The sequence below is a fragment of the Antedon mediterranea genome, chromosome 1 (genome assembly GCF_964355755.1).
Source record: "Antedon mediterranea chromosome 1, ecAntMedi1.1, whole genome shotgun sequence".
NCBI classification, from domain to species: domain Eukaryota; kingdom Metazoa; phylum Echinodermata; class Crinoidea; order Comatulida; family Antedonidae; genus Antedon; species Antedon mediterranea.
Window position 1 is genome coordinate 12,770,754 of NC_092670.1, and position 24,999 is coordinate 12,795,752.

At 36.0% G+C, this 24,999-nt stretch overlaps 2 protein-coding genes across 3 annotated transcripts; one reads left to right on the forward strand and one right to left on the reverse strand.

Moving 5' to 3' along the window:
* Window positions 1-54: 54 nt before the first annotated feature.
* Window positions 55-24,783, reverse strand: LOC140056914 (probable proline iminopeptidase). Its single transcript, XM_072102442.1, has 7 exons — window positions 24,626-24,783; window positions 4,795-4,918; window positions 3,806-3,981; window positions 3,366-3,450; window positions 2,774-2,961; window positions 1,993-2,137; window positions 55-1,625 (listed from the first exon to the last, which is right to left on the reverse strand). The coding sequence occupies exons 1-7, from the start codon at window positions 24,760-24,762 to the stop codon at window positions 1,515-1,517; spliced, it is 966 nt and encodes a 321-aa protein (XP_071958543.1). The 5' UTR covers window positions 24,763-24,783; the 3' UTR covers window positions 55-1,514.
* On the forward strand, window positions 15,549-18,676 carry LOC140046680 (uncharacterized). Of its 2 annotated transcripts, XM_072091389.1 has the most exons (3): window positions 15,549-15,763; window positions 16,768-17,187; window positions 17,614-18,676. In XM_072091389.1, exons 2-3 carry the CDS (start codon window positions 16,821-16,823, stop codon window positions 17,892-17,894), a joined length of 648 nt encoding a protein of 215 aa, XP_071947490.1. In that variant the 5' UTR covers window positions 15,549-15,763; window positions 16,768-16,820; the 3' UTR covers window positions 17,895-18,676. The 2 variants fall into 2 exon arrangements, with proteins under 2 accessions (XP_071947490.1, XP_071947499.1); XM_072091398.1 differs by lacking the exon at window positions 15,549-15,763 and having other exon boundaries at window positions 16,737-17,187.
* Window positions 24,784-24,999: the final 216 nt, after the last annotated feature.

Here is a 24,999-nt window from a genome sequence, read left to right on the forward strand (position 1 = left end):
ATAAATGTCATAGCACAAATCAAATGTATTATTCATCTATACCAAATATGAAAACAGACTTTACGAATGACATTTAAAAAGTATTTGATGTGTTTGGATTGCTTGGAATTATCACTTATTTATTAAGAAAATAGTTTAACTAGCCTCTGATGGCCAATGCTTCTTGGTTGATTATTGGCCAATGCGAAGTAAGTCTTGAATCTTGTGGGCATATTTTTTTTTATTTATTCAACCATATTTCACGAGGGTGACCCAGCCAGCGGAAGCTGATTTTAAGGGGCCCTCATATAGATGACACATCACCATCATCAATTATTTTATTCATAACAAATTTCTTAACCAAATTTTTCAATGTAAAAAAAATCACTAAGTATAGTTATATTGAAAAACAAAATACACCAAACTATTACAGTTGTTGTATATGTAGTTGTTTTTTTTTTATTTTGAAAGCCTTTTCTTTATAGTATAAGCGTTAACTTTTAAATCAAATATGACAAATAGTTCATGCATAAACAATAATTTAAAAAATTATAAAAATTCAAAATTATACTAAAAACATGTACATAGTACTGTATAAATACATGATAATTTCATAAATGTAAACTTCCATGTTACTGAATATCCATAATCATAATTAGTATAAACTGTGACCTATCTGATGACACATCAACATCATCAATTATTTTATTCATAACAAATTTCTTAACCAAATTTTCCAATGTAAAAAAATAAAGATCTCAACCCAGAATGGAACAGTGTCTTCACCAGTATTAATATATGTTGATGTTGTTTTTACCAAACAAATTAGGTTCACAAACAATTTCTGGTTTCTAGAATGCCTTCATAATAATTTATTAGGAAAGACTTAAGCCTTTGGTTTCATAGTACCTGTATTGGGAGAGTTGAGCAGAGAAAAGAAAAATTGTGACTGTATCCGACATTTAAAACAACATACATGTCGATTCCAAATGTATTAGATCAATTTGAGGTAGATAGAGGACTTATAGTTTAATGCCTACATCGCAGACCTTTATGGAGAACACTACTACTTGTCTTTCATACAATCTGCATTGTTTTAAACTGTGATGAGGAATGCTGACTTCCATCTTTAATTGTTTGGCAACCGTAGCCTACTGTAGTAGTCCAAATGTATTTCTGCTAGCCCACCCAATTACATGCTAATAAAAACATCATATAGGCAGTTGTGTAGAGTTGTTGGAGGTGAATCTCAATACTCCACCAATCAAAGAATGATGGATTGTTAAAGAGAATGGTTTTTACAAGACAATATGGATTAGTACTACACCTGGGCTAGTACTACACCTGGGTTAGTACTAAACCCAGGCTAGTACTAAACCAATCACTTTGGTATATCATCATACACACACAGTATACAATATTCATCATAAAGTATTTCTCTTTTTTATCTCTGTATTTATCTATACTTGATTGCAACTTTATCACTTGCCTTTATATAAATCATTTTAATATCAACTAGATTTTAGAAACGGTTATCATAGATCTTTAAACTTGTCAACAGCTTTTAAAAGCATAGTGGTGATGCCTGGTTCTCTGGATGAGTGCCCTGCATCAGGGACAATACACAGCTCGGAGTTCGGCCATCTCTATATATAAACAAAGATAAAATAATATATAATAAGGTTATATCGATACAACCATGTAAGGGTATCTGAACTTGACCCTGGCAAGACGAGGGAAGGAATTTTATTCTTGTATGCATTTTCAACCTTTCTTCTAAAGTCATATACCCATTATCTGTGTTTATACAACACTTCTTACTTTGCACGCTTACTATGTTGTATATGCATGTTTTCAAAGATGAAGGTCAATCCCCTAAACATAACCATGAATGTTACTGCCGTGTCATGAACAGGAATGTCAGTCAGAAAAGAAGCCAACATATAACTGTGTTGATTTAGCATGTTGTATAAACAGGCCCAGAGATTCCTACTGTACATAAAGATGACATACCTTATGGAGATCCCAAGCAGTAGCAGTAGGACATACCATATCATATCGCCCTTGAACTATACAGCAAGGTAGGTGGCTGATCTTATCAACATTGTCCAATAGATATGTAGGTGTTTTAAACCAACCTTTGTTGACAAAGTAATGGCTTCAAAAAGAGAAAACAAAACACATTAAGTCGTAAGCAACCTTCAGATACAGATATCCTGCATTTGGCCTCTTTCTCCATAAACTATAATTTATTTAAACTTAATTAAATCATTTAAAATGTCAATTCGAGATTTCAGTGTCCATAGGATAATTAATACTAATTTATCAACACTTTTGTACGTTCAACTTGTAAATATATTGTATTGTATGTCCACTTTCTACCAAATGAATTGAACATGTTTTTATGTCCTTTTCTGGAGATGCATACAGTGTTTCAAAAGTAGTGGAGATGTATCTTGGTAGTTAAAATGCTTGCCTTCCAATCCCAAGAACCAGGGATCAATCCTGACCTGGTGTTTTCTACTCTAAACGAAACTGGGTTTAAACATTATAGTTTCTTGCAGTTGGATGCTTACAGGATAAAAACGTAGTTGATTAAACAAGCTACAAATGAACTACCACTCAGTCTACACTATCAAACTTTATGTATTAACAAAAAAATGTGATGTGCCCAATATATGGACACGATGTCATATTACTACCATATTCGAGCACATCACAGATTTTTTTTGAAAAAACTACAGTAGTTTGATAGTGTAGACAGAGCTTTATATAATCTACTTTAAGCACTTACCATTCAATCCTTGAGATTTGCAAAGTCCATACTTTATTTTCAAGAATATCAATGCTCTCTTTATCTGGTACTAGTTTTGATGTACGGCACTCCCATCGACTGTACTCCTTGGCACATCGATGCTTCTCTTCCTCGTTATCTCCAGTCAACCGACGATAATAGGCTTGAAGAATTTCCCCACGTTCATTCTATGAAAAAGAATAGAGTTTTGAATGGGAATATAATAATAATAATAATATATTGTGGGACAATTATTAATATATTGTCCAAACCTTCTGCAGAGGAAACCTCTATTAAGGGCTCCCCCTTTTTTGGGTCCCGAAGACGTCCAATTAATAGAGGTATTATGGAAGATAGAAAAATCCTTCTTTTGTGCTTTTAAATCTAAAACTATAAGGGACATAGACTGTGTTTCATATTTTGAGAAGTTGTTTAATAACTTTAGGAAAAATGTATTATATATATTGCAGCATTCACCCCTTGCATAAATATCTAAAATAATATCTACCTGAATTAATTCTCAAAATAAATGTAATCTGTGGAATTGGTGGTTTACATTTAATTCACATTGTGTGCATAAAATATTAGTTACCTCTGGAATTGGTGCTATAAAATCCTTATAGAAATCGGGAAAAACATAACATGCACCATCCTGGTAAAGCCAATCGAGCTCTTGTCTAAAAGGAAACAAAAACATAACATGTACATAACACATAACATAAAAAGAAAGACACATATTTATACTTTTAATTTGTATTTTTAATACACAAATAAAATGCATCAAAAGAAAAGATAACATAAAAACCACTTTTAAACTGAGAATACATCATAATGGAATTCCAATCCAATAATATCAAAACTTTGTTTTTGACAAACTGGATTGCTGGATAGTATAATAAAAGTGAAGAAAAGTACATGGTAAACATTGTATATTCATCTGCCACAACACAGTATCATAAAGACCAAATGTATATATACGGTATATACATATTAATACATTAATGTGATATTAAAAGTAGTATTTAATCTTACTTTCTGAGTGTGAATATTCCACGTAAAATAAACCCTTTCACTGTGTCTGGATACACCTGTCCATAGGCTAGGCATAGTGAAGATCCCCAGCTACCGCCAAAGAGAAGCCATTTATCTACACCAAGATGCTTGCGTAGCGTCTCAATGTCTTCAACAAGGTCCCAAGTTGTATTGTTCTGTAGAAATACAATTATAGGATAGTTCCAGGTATATACAAAACTATCAAACATTCAGTAAGAGCTGCTTTTTCTCATTCTCACAGATTTCCTCATATCTATGGTTTCTAAATTAATTTTCAGTAAATCAACCAACATTTCTTCTCTGTTTGTGAAATCATATTGTATTGGTTTTTTATTGCATTTCTTCCCTTTATCTCCATTTTGTTTAGGTGTTTGGAATATAATTGGAATTTCTTTGGATAGCAAATCTTGTCACTATGTATGATCAGTGTATCAAACAGCTCTATAGGTAATTAAAAACGCCGTTGCTAAAGATACGGTACCGTATCCATGCTTTTAAAAACTAAAGATACGGTAATTATAGAGGGCGCTTCCGTTTGCTAAAAGTACGGTAAAATTGCATTCCTAGAACTCGTACCTAAATATAAAACTCGTTCCTAAATATAAAACTCGTTCCTAAATATTGAACTCCTTCCTAAATATTAAAAACCTAACCCTCTAAATAATCTCGCTTAAATTAAAAACTAAAAAAAAGACGTCAAGAAGAGTATCGAACCTACAACCCCGTAAATAAGCCAAAGCCTCACCACATGCCCACTAGGCTACACAGCTGGCTTGCAGAAAACCAATGCAATAACCTATTTGATTAACATCCACATTACATAGCGCCCTCTATAATTACCGTACCTTTAGTTTTTAAAAGTATGGATACGGTACCGTATCTTTAGACATAACGAATTAAAAAAGAAACATGATCATTTTTTATTTTTCAATAATTAAAATTGCTAATAATAAACTGATAATTTATACCTTTAATTCAGCTTCTGGGGTTGATTTACCACAGCCTCTTTGGTCGAATAAGATAATACGGAAAACATTTGGATCAAAGTAACACCTATCAAGGGTTTGAATGCCTCCTCCTGGTCCACCATGGCTATATATAAAAACATCAAATCTATCATTTATGATATGCATAGACTAGACCCACCCAGGCTTACAAATTTTGCTGTGGAATTACTATTATATAAATTAGTCAGTGTAGCAGGCATTTATTCGCTTCGGTCTTCGGTCTCGACTCTTGCAGGTGTAACCGCTCTACACACAACACAAAAGATTATCGACTTAGGGTTGAGGTGAGCGGGGTTCGAGTTGATTGGGGCAGCGGCACTAGACACACATAGATAATAAATAAAAGAGTACACAATAGTTGGCTTATAGTAGATGTGTTATTATTCTAAATCGTAATACAAATTATACAATATGCGACTTATAATTAAGTATGCTTAAAGATTTAGATAACAAGTCAAACTTAAGTTTGTTGACAACTGGCAGTGGTCGAGCTTGTCCCCTTTTTGGTGTGGTAAACCCGTTCGAAGTTTGATGCTTATACACTCCACCGATTCCCTCGTCTGGCTGTGGACTTTACACACAGAATCCAACTTGGGCAATCTTCCCTCAACCTGAATTTGTTGAGCAAGGAATAAGTGTAAATACAACTTCTTTCAGAACGTACAAAAAGTATCAGGGAGGACCTGACTGCTCTCAATAGATTTAGAGTTGAGTTGTGTACTACGGTAGCCTTTTTGTATTTAATTCCTATAACTACAGAATTCTCTATACAGGCTTCATTCAAGGATAATTTAGGATTAGCTAATAAATCATAGCCTAGTGAGTATAATGACAGGGTCTTATTACTACACTCTAACTTACATATAAACATACAATCAATACGATATAAGGTGGTCAAACATATAGTACATATTTACAATATATCAAGTTGTATCTAAGATAATAAATTCATTGCTGGACAACAAGCAATGATAAACATAAAAGTAGTATCCTATATGTAGTTAACAAGTACAACTAAAGGATTTAGCTATGTTACTTACGCTACAAAATAATAAGTTTATGTTGGTTATCTTACCTGAATTTGTTGAGCAAGGAATAAGTGTAAATACAACTTCTTTCAGAACGTACAAAAAGTATCAGGGAGGACCTGACTGCTCTCAATAGATTTAGAGTTGAGTTGTGATTTTTCCCAACTCTGCAGTCTTTTTTATATATCTTGGCCCCACCCTGTTGTTCCGAAATACATTCCTGGACCATTATCTAATGGTAGATGATGGTGGCCCTATTTCCTTATTTGGAGTTTGATCAGCTAATAGTTTATCCTTAAAATAATTAGCTCATACTTAAAGTATGTTGGTCAGTACTTTCTTTGTTTGTAAGGAAGTTGGAATGTGTAAGTGTTGCAATTTCCTTGGACTGGCACACTTTTGTGGCCTGGGTTACCCTTCATCTTCTTGGACTGGCCTACTTTTGTGGCCTGGGTTACCCTTCATCTTCTTAGACTGGCCTACTTTTGTGGCCTGGGTTACCCTTCATCTTCTTGGACTGGCCTACTTTTGTGGCCTGGGTTACCCTTCATCTTCTTGGACTGGCCTACTTTTGTAGCCTGGGTTACACTCACCCTGCCAAAATATTCGTCCGTCCCCGGACGACGCTCAACAAACTCAAGGGTAACCAACATTTACATTAAAAGTAGTGCTTAACTACGTCACCATTTAGTTTTTGATCGTAATTCACCTGTCTTAATACATAAAATATACAGTGAAAAAAAATATTACATTGAAAAGGAATCAAAATTGGCGTGTATATATAAACATATAGTAAAAATAACATTATAAAATTAATTCGGCTTAGAGCCTCTTAAAAGTGATAATTGAGATTGCATCATATCAGCAAACATTTGGTTTTGCATCCCAATGACTTGGACCACCATATTAGAAGTTGATGTAACTTGTTGGCCGGGAGCAAAATAACCTAACCTTTCTGGCTGTGTTCTTAGCCGTTTAGGACGTAAGGTATCATCTGTATTAGCCTGTGGTTCGTGGACATCAGGTTGAATATCAGGCTCATTATTAGCATTATCAATATTAACATTATCATTGTTGTCTAAATTATGAATAACAGCATCTTCGAAATCATTAATATCATGGTTAACTATTACATCTTCCTCATTGATCTGAGGTTCTATTTCGTTAACAATTGGGGTGTCAATAATAGTTTGAGCCACGTTTTGGTCATTACCCAGATTAGGAGGTATAGATGGATCTGTTGGTTGTTGAAGTGTGCGAACTGAATTTGGAATGTAATAATCTAAATCACTATCACTTGTTTCATGTCCAGATAGTTCTGGCTGTGGGACAGTTGACTTAGGCGTTTTGTGCCCTTGTCGAGTGACAGGCTTTCTCTGTCTTTGTTTTTCTTTAGTACCACTTTTAGGGGGAGTTTCCTTTTCTGTAGCAAACCTACATGGGAGTAGCATATTTCTATGCAATGTTCTAGTAGGGCCATCACTATCTTCAGGTTCTATCTTGTACACAGGGTTGTCCCCTATTTGTTCCAAAACCACATAAATAGTTTCTTCCCACCTATCAGCAAGTTTATGTTTACCCCTTAAGCGCACATTTTTTACTAGTACCCTATCACCCTTGCAAATAGTGCATTCACGCACTTTACTATCATATCGGGCTTTATTGGCATTAGCTTTCTTGGTTGCCATTTCCTGGGCTAATTTGTGTGCTGTTTCTAGGCGATGTCGTAATTTGTCGGCATATCCCCTTGGAGAAAGTGAACCATTTTGATTTGGGTCAATACCTAGTTGGATGTCAATTGGGAGGCGGGCTTCTCTACCAAACATTAAATAATATGGGGACATTCCCGTAGCATCATTCTTAGTACAATTGTATGCATGCACTAAGGGTGCAACATGGTCTCGCCAATGTTCTTTCTTTTGGTTTTCTAGAGTGCCTAGCATTTTAAGCAGGGTTTGGTTAAACCGTTCTACCTGACCATTACCCTGGGGATGGTATGGGGTTGTACGAGATTTTCTTACTCCTAAATATTTACATAAATCTTGGATAACTTTTGATTCGAAATCTCTGCCTTGATCTGAATGTAATTGTTTTGGAAAGCCATAATGTTGAAAGACATTATTCCACAGAGCTTTTGCTACTGTGGGGGCTTTTTGGTCCTTAGTTGGGATAGCAATAGCATATCTAGTGAAATGGTCAGTCACAACTAATACATTTCTAGTATCCTTAGAATCAGGTTCTATAGACAGAAAGTCAATACACATTAATTCCATAGGCATGGTGGTTCTGACACTAACTAGGGGGGCTGCTTTGGTAGCACGGGCCTTTCTTCGGACACATCGTTCACAACACCTACATTTATCTTCAATTTGGGAGGACATACGAGGCCAATAAAATCTGGATCGGGCAAGATCCAAGGTCCGTTCCATCCCAGGGTGACCAATGTCATCATGTAAGCCAGTAAATGCTTTATCTCTATAAGCGGTTGGGAGTACTAATTGCAATTGCATAGCTCCGATATTATTTACAAATTGGCGGTATAGAATATTATCTTTTACCAATAATTTATCAAACTGTCTCAGGAGTAGCCTAGTTTCCTCGGGTAATTTTGTGAGTTCATCTTGTGTAGGTTTCCGTTTGTTATATACAAATTTAAAAATAGGTTTTATATTAGGGTCTTGTTGTTGATGCTCTACCCACTCCGCTGCAGTAACATTAGGCAAGGTTGACTGCCCATCTATAGGCCTAATAGGGTTATAATAGATGGCGGGGATTGCATCAGGAGAATCACTAACTGACTCAACTAAGGGTGTTGTATCATTAGGTATAGTAGACTTATTAACTATTTTAGCATTACAGACTGCTGTGAACGAACAGGATGAAAATTTTACTCTACCTAACACTTCGTCAGCTTTCTCTTGATATTGTTTGTATTCAAAGTCATTGGAAGGGGGGTCATGTGGGCGACGACTAAGACCGTCTGCATCTTGATTGTTTCTACCTGCTTTGTATTTAATATCAAAGTTGTAATTGACCAGGGCGGCAAGCCACCTTTGACCTGTAGCGTCAAGCTTAGCTGTCGTCAACACGTACGTTAAGGGGTTATTATCGGTGTAAATTACAAATCGTTGACCATAAAGATAGTCAGTAAATTTCTCAGTCACCGCCCATTTTAGGGCAAGAAACTCTAATTTATGAGCAGGATAATTGGCTTCACTCTTGGATAACCCACGACTAGCATAGGCAATTACCCTCTTTATCCCATTTATCTCTTGATATAGGGCTGCACCTAACCCGCTTGTGCTAGCGTCGGTATGTAGAATAAATGGTGAATTGTAGTCTGCGAATCCTAATATAGGGGCTGAAGACAATTTATCTATTAGTACATCAAATGCCACCTGACATGATTCGGACCAGTTAGTACCAAATGGGGTATTAGGACTAGGGCGCCTTTCTGAGGGAGTATTGGATTTAGGTTTTTTGAACGTTTTACCTCGTTTACGTATTGGGTCATACTTAGTCATAAGTTGGTTTAATGGTTTGGCAATATGGCTATAATGCTGTATAAATCGTCGATAATAACCAGCAAAACCTAGAAATGATTTCAATTCTTTTACATTTGAGGGGCGGGGCCAAGATTTGACAGCCTCTACCTTATCTGGGTCAGTGCTTACCCCATCCTCTGAAATGACATGGCCCAAGCACTTAATGGAAGTTTGGGCAAAATTGCACTTGTCTGGATTTAGTTTCAAGCCATACTCTTCAAGCCTAGATAATACTTTGTCTAACTTAGCTAGGTGTTCGTCTAGTGTGGTTGAAAAAACTAGTAAGTCATCTAAATAAACTAGAACGTCGGAGAATGTTAACTCCCCCATGCACTTCTCCATTAGTCGCTGGAAGGTGGCGGGGGCATTAGTGATCCCTTGGGGCATTCGGTTAAATTCATAGAATCCCAATGGGCACCAAAATGCAGTTTTTGCTTTATCCTCCTCAGCCATTTCAATTTGGTAATAGCCTGATTTGAGGTCAAGACATGAGAACCATTTGGCACCACGTAAGGTTGTAAGGGCATCTTCAATGTTGGGGACGTTGTATTGGTCCCTAACCGTCCTAGAATTTAGAAGTCTGTAATCTATACATAATCGAATTTCGTTAGTCTTCTTTTTCCTGACTAATACTATAGGAGAACTATACTGGCTTTCGGACTCTCTAATGATATTCTTCCTTAATAAATCTTGAATGTGGTCCCTAGCATCATTGAAATCAGATGGGGGTATCCTCCTACAAGGTTGACGGAATGGGGTGTCATTAGTTAGGTGTATTTTATGTTTTACAGCCGAAGTTCTCCCTATATCTAAATCATTCTTTGAAAAAACATTCGGATGATTATTAAGTAAATTAATAAATTTCGCCTTATCTATATGTGAAATTGGCGAGCTATCAAAATTAAAATTGTTTGAGGTTGTACTTGAGTTACAGTGAACTTCCGGACTGCGATGCGTTATAGACTGGGGGATGAAAGCAGTGGCAATCTTAAAGTTTCTATTTAGCCTAATTTCTTTACTAGAATTTGACAAAGGAACTCTAAGTTTAACTGGGCCCATATGTTCTAACTTGACTATTAAGGGTGTGATTAAAAGCCCTCCAGGAAGTGGGGTATCCGGGGATGCTTCAATTAACACATCTAAGTTAGGGTGTACTGTGTTCTTTATAACACATTCTACCTCTACTATTTTTCCTCTAGGTATTGTCATAGGAGAACATATTTTAACGGGGCCTAGTTTATCTTTCTTAGCCTTATCCTCTTTATACACTTCAGCCCAAGCAGAGTGTATGGGGCCTACTTTCCTTCCCTTTTTCTTAGTATTTGTCCAGCCAGTGGCCAGATCCCGAACTATACTGGTGTTGGTGCCCATTAACATAGACAGTCCCTTCCCTAATTTGGGGCACACTAAAGCTAATGTTGGGAATTGTTTAGTATAGCCCGTCTGGACTTTAGGAAACGTTAAATTGACCTCTATATAACCTAGATAAGGTACGTTCTGACCGCCAGCACCAGTTACTATTAAATCGGTTAATGGGTATATAGGCTTATCCCTTAATTTATCTTTATAAAAGTCTTCACTGATACATGTAACCTGCGAGCCTGTATCTAACATTGCATTACATTTATGACCGTCAACAATTATTGTTACGACACTAGGGTCGCCTATAAGATTATTAGTTTGTGATATTGCACTATGGAGTAAATTATTGGATGTTTTTGTTCCAGTGTTTCCCTTTCTCTTTTGTTGGGACCTTTTTACTGATGGGGCAGACCGTTGTCCCTTCTTCCCGGATGCCCTCTGCCGTTTCCCGCCTGATTAAACCGTTTGACCAATTTCTGCTGTACTAATGTGGCATTAGTTGGGTTGGGACAACCCCTCATGTGGTGCCCATCCTCGCCACAATTATAACATATTTTAGGCCTAGTGTTTGGCGCAGGTGAAGAACGCGTTTTTGGGTTAGGGGTGGACTCTGGTGGGCTTGGTGTTGATTTGAGGTGATGTAGCTCAGTTCTAAGAACTTCTACCTCATGGCTAAGGGCTTCATAGCTACATAACGCAGCCTTGGCACTAACTGCCTTAGGTGTTCGCTTTTCTGCCCTAGCCCTACTATTAATTTCCTCACTTCTAACTTCTTTAATCAGTGTTAAATAAGTAGGGGGATTTGATTTGCGTTGTTTCAGGTTTAATGTAGATGATAGCATCTCGTCATATACTAGCCCACGGACAAATTGAGCTAGTCTCATATGGTCAGCCTTTGCTACCCCAACTGCCCCTGCCTTTGTTGCCCTAGTTAGATTTTCATCTAGGCGCATTAAAAATTTAGAGGGCAGTTCCCCTTCCGACTGATATGTCTCCCTAAATAGAGTATAGAGGTCATCTGCATCCACTGCCAAACCATAGACCTCATTAAGTACATCATGGCATTCCCTAGCAGTTGATTTATCAGTCACTTTATTTAGGATATTAAGTGCTGGAGGAAAGAGACTTTGACTTAAGATGCTCTTTTGTTCAGCCTGTGATAAGCTATCATCCCTTAAAAGTTGTTGGACTAGTTGAGACCAAGTCTCAAAGTCTACCTCATTTGAAGGGATTGGCACCCGTCCCGAAAACTGTCGTAACCGACGAACACCGGCCGTACGGGGCACGTTGTTGCCTATTAGGTGTTTTACTACTACTTCTTTGGTGTCGGAGGGGATGGAATCTAGCCTAAGATCGTTCAGGGTTTTCCCATGTTCTAAGAGAAATTTTTGTAGTTGTCCCTGGAAATCTGTGGGTAGGATATGGGTGTCCTTTTCTGGGGTCTTCCCATCCCATTTTATAATAGTCCAGGTTTCGTTATCTGTGTGGTCAATGGTTGTGGGGATATTTAGATCTACTACAGGTTTGGAAAACGAAAGTAGTAATTGAAAAGTGATATCTGTTTCATCTATAACTTCAACAACCTGAGATCGATCTATTTCTTTGAATGCATTAGGTATTCTATCGTTACTATAATTGGCCTTCAATACACCCCTTAATGCAATAGCATGACTAGGATCGACCTTGTGTTTAATACACCAGTCATATATATCCATGGTATACAAAATAAGAAGTTACAATTGTAAATTAAAATAAGTGAAATTACGATCAAATATTACAAATTGTAAAACAATAATTAGATATATAAGGGTACAAAAATATTATAAAGTAAAATTGAAAAGCATGAAATATAATACAATGATAAAAATATGCAATATAGTATATAATTATAAATTTATTATCTAACTAGTGCCTTTTCAAGCCCCACATTGGGCGCCAGTTTTTATGTAACCGCTCTACACACAACACAAAAGATTATCGACTTAGGGTTGAGGTGAGCGGGGTTCGAGTTGATTGGGGCAGCGGCACTAGACACACATAGATAATAAATAAAAGAGTACACAATAGTTGGCTTATAGTAGATGTGTTATTATTCTAAATCGTAATACAAATTATACAATATGCGACTTATAATTAAGTATGCTTAAAGATTTAGATAACAAGTCAAACTTAAGTTTGTTGACAACTGGCAGTGGTCGAGCTTGTCCCCTTTTTGGTGTGGTAAACCCGTTCGAAGTTTGATGCTTATACACTCCACCGATTCCCTCGTCTGGCTGTGGACTTTACACACAGAATCCAACTTGGGCAATCTTCCCTCAACCTGAATTTGTTGAGCAAGGAATAAGTGTAAATACAACTTCTTTCAGAACGTACAAAAAGTATCAGGGAGGACCTGACTGCTCTCAATAGATTTAGAGTTGAGTTGTGTACTACGGTAGCCTTTTTGTATTTAATTCCTATAACTACAGAATTCTCTATACAGGCTTCATTCAAGGATAATTTAGGATTAGCTAATAAATCATAGCCTAGTGAGTATAATGACAGGGTCTTATTACTACACTCTAACTTACATATAAACATACAATCAATACGATATAAGGTGGTCAAACATATAGTACATATTTACAATATATCAAGTTGTATCTAAGATAATAAATTCATTGCTGGACAACAAGCAATGATAAACATAAAAGTAGTATCCTATATGTAGTTAACAAGTACAACTAAAGGATTTAGCTATGTTACTTACGCTACAAAATAATAAGTTTATGTTGGTTATCTTACCTGAATTTGTTGAGCAAGGAATAAGTGTAAATACAACTTCTTTCAGAACGTACAAAAAGTATCAGGGAGGACCTGACTGCTCTCAATAGATTTAGAGTTGAGTTGTGATTTTTCCCAACTCTGCAGTCTTTTTTATATATCTTGGCCCCACCCTGTTGTTCCGAAATACATTCCTGGACCATTATCTAATGGTAGATGATGGTGGCCCTATTTCCTTATTTGGAGTTTGATCAGCTAATAGTTTATCCTTAAAATAATTAGCTCATACTTAAAGTATGTTGGTCAGTACTTTCTTTGTTTGTAAGGAAGTTGGAATGTGTAAGTGTTGCAATTTCCTTGGACTGGCACACTTTTGTGGCCTGGGTTACCCTTCATCTTCTTGGACTGGCCTACTTTTGTGGCCTGGGTTACCCTTCATCTTCTTAGACTGGCCTACTTTTGTGGCCTGGGTTACCCTTCATCTTCTTGGACTGGCCTACTTTTGTGGCCTGGGTTACCCTTCATCTTCTTGGACTGGCCTACTTTTGTAGCCTGGGTTACACAGGGTTAGCTGCTCACAGCTAGGCCTATTTTAAGTGATGAAAACCACAGGCTACATAATTCTGGGCTAGTTGATGACACATGAAATTGTTCACGACTAGAAATGTCAGATGGTTTAAAACTGGCTGGGTGGGAATGAGACGAAAGACCCCATTTCTAGTAGGCCCTCTAAAGACAGACCTACCCAGGGGAATTTTCATTCACTCCGAGTCACCCTCTGAAAATAAAGCAAAACCTAGGCCTACTAGGCCTAGGCTAGTATTCCCTATACTAGCCTCTAGTAGGCCAGTACTATAGTAGCTAGACTATTAGTTTTTCTACTAGGCCTAGATACATCTGGGGAACAGACGATCGGGACCACGGTTTGCGGTCCTGATGATCGTCCGATCGTCTTACCAGTTGGTCCCGATCGTCCAGTATTTGCGGAACCACGTTGGGCCCGATCGTCTTAGCGATGGGCCTGATACTAGCCTTTTGTGTTATACAGTATAAAATAATGTGCCACATACATTTCATTCCTAGTGCTTGTGTCAACGTGCATTTCTTGCGTAAAGTAAATTAAGATTTCAATTTAATTAAAAAGGTTTAATTAGATTTTTCTGATTTTATCATAATATTCCCCTAATTAACACTACTGGTTTTAAGAATTTCTTACCAAATACTCTCGATTTATGAATAAATGTGATTGATTTTGATTGTTGTAAGTAAGTTATAGGCTAGCTGCTACTATTGTGTTGTAAACCTGATTCGGTATAGGCCTAGGCCTAGGTCGGTCCTAATACAAATTTTAAATTTTCCGTGAATGTTTTGGGCCGATCGTCTATCACCCCCTTGATGGGCCAGGGAAGAGTTAAATTAATAACTCTTTCCTGATTAAACCATACATCTTTATCCACCACATGCATGGATGATGCACCACCGACAGGAAACGGCTCAAAAACTCTCCCGCCGTTGTTTTGGAAAGAGCGCGAAATGACCGGAAACACTGGAGCGAATCCATTCACCCGGAACCGAAAAAAATCAGCATTGAACCGTTACGTCACGTGAGGTGAATTCATTTCCCATAATCCACCAGCCAGCTGGCGGCGCGAAACTTGAAGTGAAGCAATTTTGTTTTGTGTTTGTTATTTGAAGTCGTTAATAATGGCAAAAGAAAGCGGAACTACTGAAAACAAAGGCAAGTTGAATTTACCCTAGTATGCCTACAGTACGCTAGGCAATAGCCTAGGCCTACCTAAATAATAAGCTAGCCTACCTACTGCTAATATTAATAATAATAAGCCTATCTAGGCTAGCTAGTAGGCCCCTAGCTAGTAGAGGCCTACCTCAGCCTACCTCTCTACTATATAGGCCTAGGTCCAGGCTAGTAGTAGGCTAGCCGGACTACAGTAGACCTTTATATGGCTGCCTAAAGGTAAGCCGCTAGCTAGGGGCGCGTTTATACAACACGCTATTACACACATATTCAACACGCCTACGAGAAGTGTGTTGTAATTTGTATAACAATAACATCGAAGAGATTCCGTGTTGACCGTGTAATGAGATTTTAATTGCAAAAAAAGGCGGGTTACTTCTTGGCTGAATCCTAAAATTTTGTGGATTGCCGGTTGCTGTTGCCGTGTTGGAAGTGTCCTCAGTCAGGGTATTGTTTTGACCTCTCGTTAAATAAAAGTATGTGCTGTGAAAATGTTGACCAAATCTAGTAGATAATTGTGATTTTTTTTGCATATTTTAACCTATTTAGCACTTAACATTAACGCTAATCAAATGTTGGCATAATTTGGCAAAATGTAGCATAGTTTTATCCTAATTCTAAAACATTTTTTTTCTAATTTCAAAAGCAGATTTAAAAAATCAATAATTGAATAAACTAAATTTTTAACGAAATCATCCTTTATTAAAATCCTTAATATAAACTCATATTAATTCATAAGGCATGCAAGTATATATACAACTTTAAGGATTATGAACTACGGTATAACAGGGTATTACGATTTCATGTGTAACTGCAAGGTTTTTGTGGGGTTGACCTCGGCCCGTGCAACACGCTAAAAATTAAAGACGTGTTCAAATTTAGGGTGTTGTATAAATACAGCCAAAGTCTCCTACCAGATCCAAAAGAAAGAGGTAGGCCTAATTAAAAAAAAATGGGAGGCTGTCAGTGTCCTGTAAAGTGTTATTATTATTATACTATAGACAACCATCATCATTTATTCATGTATTTTAACTTTTCTATAGGCACTTCTTAAATATTTCAGCTTAAGCAAAAATATAAAATACAGTCAACTCTCCCAATACCGGACTCTCTGAAAACCAGAAACTCTCCCAATACCAGACTTTTTTTGAGGACCAAAAGGTCCCAAATTTATATTTACCATTAAAAACACATTCCGAATACCAGACTTTCCGGAAAACCAGACTTATTTGGCCGGCCCAAAGGTGTCCGGTATTGGGAGAGTTGACTGTATAAGCAAACATTTATAAATGCCAACCCAGCCCTATAGTTACTGTACATGTATGTACTGCCACTGACTGTTAGTGTTGACTGTGCATGTTATTGTAAATTAGCATTTGATATTGGTTTATTTAATATTAATTTATATTGGTTTTTATATATATATGTAGCCTAAAAATGTATATTTATTTATATTATTATAATTATTGATTTTTCCCAGCACATGAATATGACTGTTATATAATATCTGAAGATCTAGAATGGGAGAACAAAATGAGCATACAATTGCAAGAAATTGGACACACTGTTTATTCTAGAAGACAATTTCGGCCAGGTACATTAATTTTAAAATCAAGACTTCGAGCTGTTCAGAATTGCAACGTGGTGATTATTGGATTTGTCTCTCCATCTAAGAAGAAAAATGATGTAGACAGTTATGTGTCAGGATTAGCGTTGACCAATTATAGGAATCGAAAGCCTTTGATACCTGTTTGTGTATCAAATGACTCTGTAATTCCAGAGGAATTACGAGCAATTCAATTAGTGCCTTATGGCGCGAGTGATTTACAAGCAAGTAGTATTTCAGCTACTATCAACAGTGTGAAGTATGAAAATGATACTCAAAACAAGAGCAATACAGGTAATTAAATGGCATTTTAATATATTAAAATATTATTTAATATTAGGTACTATTAGATGGATCAAGGTTTCACAAATTTATATGATTTTTTTTTATTTTTTACATTTTCATAGTTCAGCCTCATGCTACTACTAGTGAAATTGACAATTCACCACCACGAAAGGGAGATCATGCTACTTAACCAATATAGCAAAAACTGTATTATATAGATAATGAATGCGAGTTAGAATGGATAGTTAGAACAATTGAAAGGTGATGAGTTAAATGATGAACCGGTATAGTTACACAAAGCAGTAACAGCTTTAAATAATAAAAAGACATAAATACAATACCTTTTGCAATTCCAGACAACATCCCAAGAAATCCCCTGAACATGCTATACCGGCTAGACAATTTGCTAAATGTGTGTTTCTATTCTACCCACAGGTCACACAAAAACATCAAAGGCAGGGTGTAGTACCAGTCAACAAAAGATTAAGTGGAAACAATGCAAAAAATCCACACATGAACAAGAGAATCAAGTTCCCAAGCCCAAAAAAGTGTGTATTATTCAAGAAGAAGGACGGAGAGTCATGCAACCCATACAGCCCTCAATTGCAGACCGTGTAACAAGGGTTTCGGAATCGTCTAATATCGAGTATTTCCGTGATGGACAAATCAAAAGAGACAGTTACCAACGGACCTATGATACCCACACTGGGTCATAGTATAGTATTAGTAGGACCCCCCGGGTAACAGAGATGTTTACCGCTTTCACATGTCTTGATCATGTTGATTGACTGGCGAGCCATTCGATGTGAAATGACGACTGCTCAAGTGAAATAAAAAAGAATGCAATTTGATTATTAGTCGCGTGGAAGCGACTCTATAGTTCACTATGTCGGTCCGGTATCACTATGCGTTTTATTGCTTTCTGACCTTATCTTGATATCAGTTTAATCTAGCTAGGTCAATTTTTCACAGTATATTCCTTATGGCCAGGAATCGATGTGGTTATGTTTTCACGGTGCGCAATAAAAAATTACGCGGTCTACGCACGATTTAACGAAATCACGTTTGTAATCATATCTTCACAACCATGAATCACATTTAAATAAAATTTAGTACTCATAAATTTCAGGGCATAAATCATCATATGGCAATACAATTACGTGCGTAGCGCATGTAACGCATGCGTACGCGCGCTTAAAATTTTCAAAATTTATTTTCGATGAAATAAGAGTACGTTTCAGGCAATTTTAAGCGTTTACAAAATTGCCATGAGTGCGCAATCTTTTTGCCCGATTTCTGTTTTCTTGACTTACTTTTCAACTCGAAATTACGTTATACGAGCACGTCAAAAGTGACAGGCTACGCACGTGTAAATTAAACAACTATAAATGTTTTTAAACATTTCAACATTTTTAAACATGTTCAGTAATTTCGGTCAGTATAGTTCACTATGTCGGTCTGTCTGTCGGTCTGGTATCACTATGCATTGTAGCACGCGACTTAAGAGCCATTGTCTGTAAAAATCAAAGATTTGGTGGCAGATGTAAAAAAATGGATTTCTCTCAAATTTTTACCATGAATAGACATTTCAATAAAAAGCATATCTACAACATTCATTTTAATTTTTAGCCTCCGTTGCCATGACAACGGTCAATTATCCAAATTTTGATGTTTTTGCCATTTTTCACAGATTTTCTATAGTGAAAAAGTACAAACTTGTATACTTATTCTAACCAAAAATACTTACAGTATACAGTTTTTGTTTATAGCAGTGTAAACAACATGTATTGAGTTCCATTTAATGTAGAAAAAAAATAAATTACAAAATGGAGTTTGGTTGATACCATTATTTTAAAAAGGGGTGTTTTTAAAAAATATTTTTTTTTATAAAAGTATACCTCATAAACGTACCTATAACTTCCAAAGTGGTGTTTTTAAATCAATTAGGTTTTTTAATTTGATAGTCAATAGGTTTGTCAACAATAATCACGAAAAAAACACTGGGGTAAATTTCGTACATAGGTTTTGTGTTGCCAGGAAAATACGAAAAATACAAAAAAATATAACAAAATATCAACAAACAAAACATTGAAACACAATTTAAATATGGCTAATTCAATAATAAAATGTATATATGGCTTGTCATAATGCTACTAGAGTCATACGAATAGTTTAGATAAAATAGGAGAATGTGTTGCCAGGTTTATTTCAATTAATTGCCAGAAAAACAGTATTTTGCATTGAAATATTTAGTTGATGGAAAATAATGTTAAACTTGGAAATAATTGAGTCAATGGTTTTTATAAATTTTTAAATCTATTTTGTGTAAAGAGATACAAAGACCTCCCAAAAATCTGACCTTGTAAATAGGTCATTTGAGGTCAAAAGGGGTCAGAATGCAAAACAGGACAGGTCCCCACTTTACTACAACTATTAATGTTTGATCAAAATTTACAAGATAGTTCATAACAATTCTCAACAATTTTTATATTTTACCTATAGTGTTACCTTAGCAACCATTTCTATGTGTAACTAAGGAAAGTAATTTAAAAAAAAAACGTAAAAAGTGGCGTTTTTATAAATACAAAGAATTGATTGCATTTGTAATTTTTCCCAATTTGACTTCTACTGCATTCCATTAATGACAAACTTGACCTTGTAAATTCATTCATTTTGAGGTCAACATTTTACCATAGTAACTGTTTCTATGCGAACATTTAAAAAAAATAAGGGGTTTTTCATAAATACAAAACATTTTTTCTACATAGTTTTACATTTCTACTTTTTGCCAAATTTATTTTAAATACTGAATCCTAATAATCTCAGAAAGAAAGTCTTGACGAATCTGAATAAAGGTAAAAAAGCGTTTAGTGTTATCTTAAACCTGTTTACGTAACAAATGATATTTAAATATGGAGTTTCATGAAAAAAAAAAAAAATTTACATATTGAGGTAAAATGACATCAACGTTTTACCTATAGTGTATTGTAGCAACTGTTTCTATACGTAACTAAGTACAATATTTTTAATATGGGGTTTCATGACTACAAACAATTGAATACATAGTTTTACTAACTTCCCAAATTTACTTATCTAGAAAATGTCTGACCTTGTGAAAGGGTCATTTGTTGGGTCAAGTTATGTCAAAATGTATTATTTATGTTATCTTAGAACCTGTTTCTATGCGTAACTAAGGATAATTGTTTTTTTAAATACAGTTGAACCTCCCGTAAGTGGCCACCCTTGGGACCTGGAAAAGTGGCCGCTTACGGGCGGTGACCCCTTACGGGAGGTTCTGCCGATAAAGGGCCAAAATCACTTATTATGGCTATATACGATATTCTTAACGAAACGAGCGTCTCAATTTTCCAGCTAATTGTAGGCCTATTATTATTTATAATCAGGTGGTTTAGTATTTTTTAGCATTTTCAGACAAATTTTAAAAACTTTTATCATATGAAAAATGGTCGGTCAAAATCTGTGTTGTTTTCTCATCTCTTCACAGTAATGTTTTTAAAACCTCTTCAAAATAAAGCTAATATATAAAGAAATACAATAAACATGCACCTCTAATTCATAGGTCCATGCAATAAGTATCACATTTTTCGATTGGCCGCTTACAAAAAATCTCATTTTTAGTATAAAAAGGTGCCCGCAGCTGCTTACGGTAAGCACCAAATGCACTAATTAGATAGGAAGAACAAACAGGCTTTTCAAAGTGCGTCCGTTAAGGGAGGTGGCCGCTGTAAATAAAATATGGGGTTTTCATGAATAAAAATAATCACAGAAGAAAGTGCTTACGAATATGACCTTGTGAAACGGTAATTTGAAAATGCAAATAAGGCATGCCTGCTAATAATCTACAAATTTAAATTTGTATGAGATAAATATGCAAAATCTAAAGAATATCTCATTTTTAGTTACCATAGTAACTGTTGCTATGCATAACTAAGGGAAATTAAATAATTATCAGATAATTATTAATTAATAATTAATAATGAATCCAACCATCACAGTAAAAAAAATATAGAATTTAAAACCAATATTTAATAATAAAGTGTGATATTTTACATGCTGACCTTAAATGAAATGAAATTTCAAATCAGGGCTTCAATATTTGTTATGTAGCATTAACATACCTGAGTATATCATTGACTTTTGATTGGTTCTATTTTGGGGAGGGGAAAGTGGTGGATCAAGGACTTTTAAATAGTTAGGTGGTTGAAGGCGAGGGTCTAAAAACTTAACTTTATGTCCTATCTTTTGCATTGCAATTTTTAACTTGGGGTGGGTGGGGGCTTGGAGAAAGGGGGAGGGGTGGGATGGAGTGGGATGGAGGAGTTTGAATCCGTCTATTCATTGGGGCGATGGTAGCGGCAGTGTGGGTGGTGCTTGAATGCATGCATTTGACACTCTATAGTGGATGATCGACCAAAGTGTTGCAGTTTATCTTTTTGTGGTTATAGTCGGGGTGGGGGGGGGGGGAGGGGTGGTAGTCGAAAGTGGTGGTGGATGGGCATGTGAGATCTGCTTAGGTTAGCAAATAAAAGAAGTAAACAAATGAAAGAGGAGCTTCAAAATAAGAGAGGAGTAATCTGTTGCAAAGATTAAAATTCACAACGATCTGATAATTTATTCAAATTTCCAGAGGATATAACCTATAAAATGACATTAAAACTGGGAATTACAGAATCTATAATTAAAAATTAATTTTTTTTCTCACAACACAACTAGAACTATATAAAACATTAAGAATTTTTCTGACCAATGAGTTTCAAATCAAATAATCAAAGAAAATAAAATGTTTTTACTAATATACCATGTTTTTTTTTTATAAAAATGCCTATGTTTCTCGCAACACTGCTTGTAGATTTTAAATTTACCCCAGTATTTTATTTTAGAAATCAATTATTAAACATTAGAACTACCTATTTGTAATAAATCAGCTAAAAAAATACACCACTTTGGGCGTTATGGTGAAGTAAAGTTTAGTTGCATTGAACAATTTAAAAAAAGTGAAAAACACCCCTTTTTAAATAAATGGTATCTCCCAAAGTATAAAATAAAAAAAAAAAAAAAAAATTTGAAACAGGTACACAATGCATTGTTATTATGCATACACTAATTATTTTTTATAATTAAATGAACAACACAAAAATATCGTTCATCAAAGTAGTACCAATATCCATTTTAAAAAACCTTAAAAAAGGACAAAATTTGTCAAAAACACAAATTTGGCCGTTGCCATGGAAATATACGTGTGAAATAAAAAATACTTCATATTTGATTTCTCTTAACACATATATAGCTATGTGCAAAATTTGAAAGAAATCCATTTTTTTGAGTCTGCCACTTTTTTTGATATTTCTTTGATTCTTACAGACAATGGCTCTTAATGGCTATTGGCCTTGTTTTATCTAAATAAACAAATTCGTTCGCGATCCAATCGGCTCAAGAAGAGTACACTCAGTGTAAATGAAGTTATGTAAATTAGGTACTTAGTAATCATGTAATTTCTTTAATGAACAAATCCATCATCATTATTTTTTAAATATTTTATTAAGACTACCTTGTAAATAAATATAAATTTTTAATTAATGTATTAGATTTTTTAAATTTTAACTATATAAATTCTACTATTGTAAATAATTCCATTTTTTTTTATAATACAGTATCTTGTTTATTTTTCTCTTTGGTGAGCCACTTGGCAGTACAGTACACCAACAATAATTTTCATTTTGTTTTTTTTGTCCATCCATCCATGTAGATTTTACAAGTATTTATTATGCTCCGGTCTGATCACTGCAGTGTTAAGTCGTTTGAGCAAGATACTTTACCCACCCAGGAAAAAAATAGGTACCAGTATTACTATTAAAGGTATGGGAAGGTAATTCAGACTGAAGTAGGAACGGCGTACCACCCACAAACACACATAATAGTGGGGTCTGGCCCAAACGCTAAAAAAGGATATGGAGACGGGCACCATGGCCGTTGGCAATAAGCTTCAGTTTTAATTTTACCTTACCTTGTATATTTCCTAAATAAATGAATGAAAACAATGTTTCTTCTTGGATTTTGTGGATAATAATGAATATTAATTTTTACTAGAGAGCATGACATGGTCAACATCAACTGTGTGTAATAAGCTGCCTGCAATCGCATGGTATTCCAGAAGTGTATGCTAAACAGGGCCGTAGCCAGGATCTGTCAAGGGGGGTTCGGACACTAAATATTTGGGTCAACCCCACCCCCCCCCCATAATGTGAACTACAGTACTTGATACCATAGATATTATAGTGTAAAATATTAATATTCACTATAATCCTCTATGATACATTATACTTCATAGTCACACATAAATACTGATGTACGTCGGAAGGCTATATACTTTATGCATGCTGCCTGACTGCCAGTGATCTAAACAATTATAGGTACGCATTTGTCTGGCGGTGTCCTTTGTACGAATCGTTCGTGCGCCAGCTCGCTATGAGACGCGTCAATATCATGTTACATGCAGGGACCAAACATTTATTTTTCAGGTTAAAATCGGCAAATCATTTGCAGCTTTTAGAAATTTACAGACACGTATCACTAGTTGACGCTCATACAGAGAAGAAGGTTCACGAACAAGTTTACGAATTTTTCAATTTACAAACAACTTTTTGTACTGTGGGGCACGTATTTGGAGGATTTTTGGAGATGAGGGTGAGGTATTGGGCATGTCGGGGATGGGGGTTCGCAGTTGGTTAAGGGGGGTTCGCTGTAAAGGGGGGTTCGCCCGAACCATAAAAACCCCCCCTGGCTACGGGCCTGCTAAATAAAATACTCATGCTGCCAAAAAAAAAAACGATTTTGAAACCTTGCTATGTTTATACTTCCATTAAATCAATTAAGAAGCATGGTCCTCACTAGAGACACAACCAACGCAATGTAAGAAAATGCCCTTCCAAAAATTGTGTTTGTCCCCGCCTGCGTGAAATCAAACCTGCGATATTTGCAGCACTATTGCATCGTCGGTTCTCTTAGCGTCAATACAATGAGGGTCAAGTAGGAATCTGTAAAAGATGAGACCCGAGAACACAGAATACGCGAAATAGCAGTGGCACCAGTATGTTTCCGATAGACAATCAGGTCAGGGGATGCAACAAACAAGGAAAACTGAACTGAAAAAAGAACTGTAGGAAAAGGGTATCTTTCCACAAAAAGATCAAATTGTGCAACAGCACAGCCTTTTGTTGCAGGGAAGTCCTGCTATGCCTTTAGGAATAGGAGTCCTAAACTACTACAGTAGTTCGGCTAGGCCTAGACCCTAACACAGCCTCCTACTTCCTGTCTAGCTGGGAGCCTGACTGGGCCCACCACTTGAACTTTGTATAGCCTTAGCCTCCTAGGCCTAGAGCCTAGCTAGGCCGGGACTAGGACACATGGTTTGAGGAGTAAAACTTACACGAATAAAACCGGTTTTCCATCTGACCTCCCACTTTCTTCATAATAAACTTTATGAAGATCATCAACGGCCAGGAATCCGGTGTTAAATGGTTCGGGAATCGGGAAAAGTGTCATCGATTCTGCCATAATGTCCATCCAAACACATGAATAAATGAGGCGAAGAGGTCAGAGGTCGGATTATTCAAATAATTTGAATATCCCCCCCAGGGCCGGCCGCGATTTTTTTTTTCGTACATAAGTTGGGGACCCCTCATGAAACGTCACAAAATAAACATGAATAATTCATCAGTTAAATTTGTTGTTCCGTGTGCACCCAAGCGTATAGCAACAAGAAGTGATTACACGCACAACTGCGATACGATTCTTTCTACA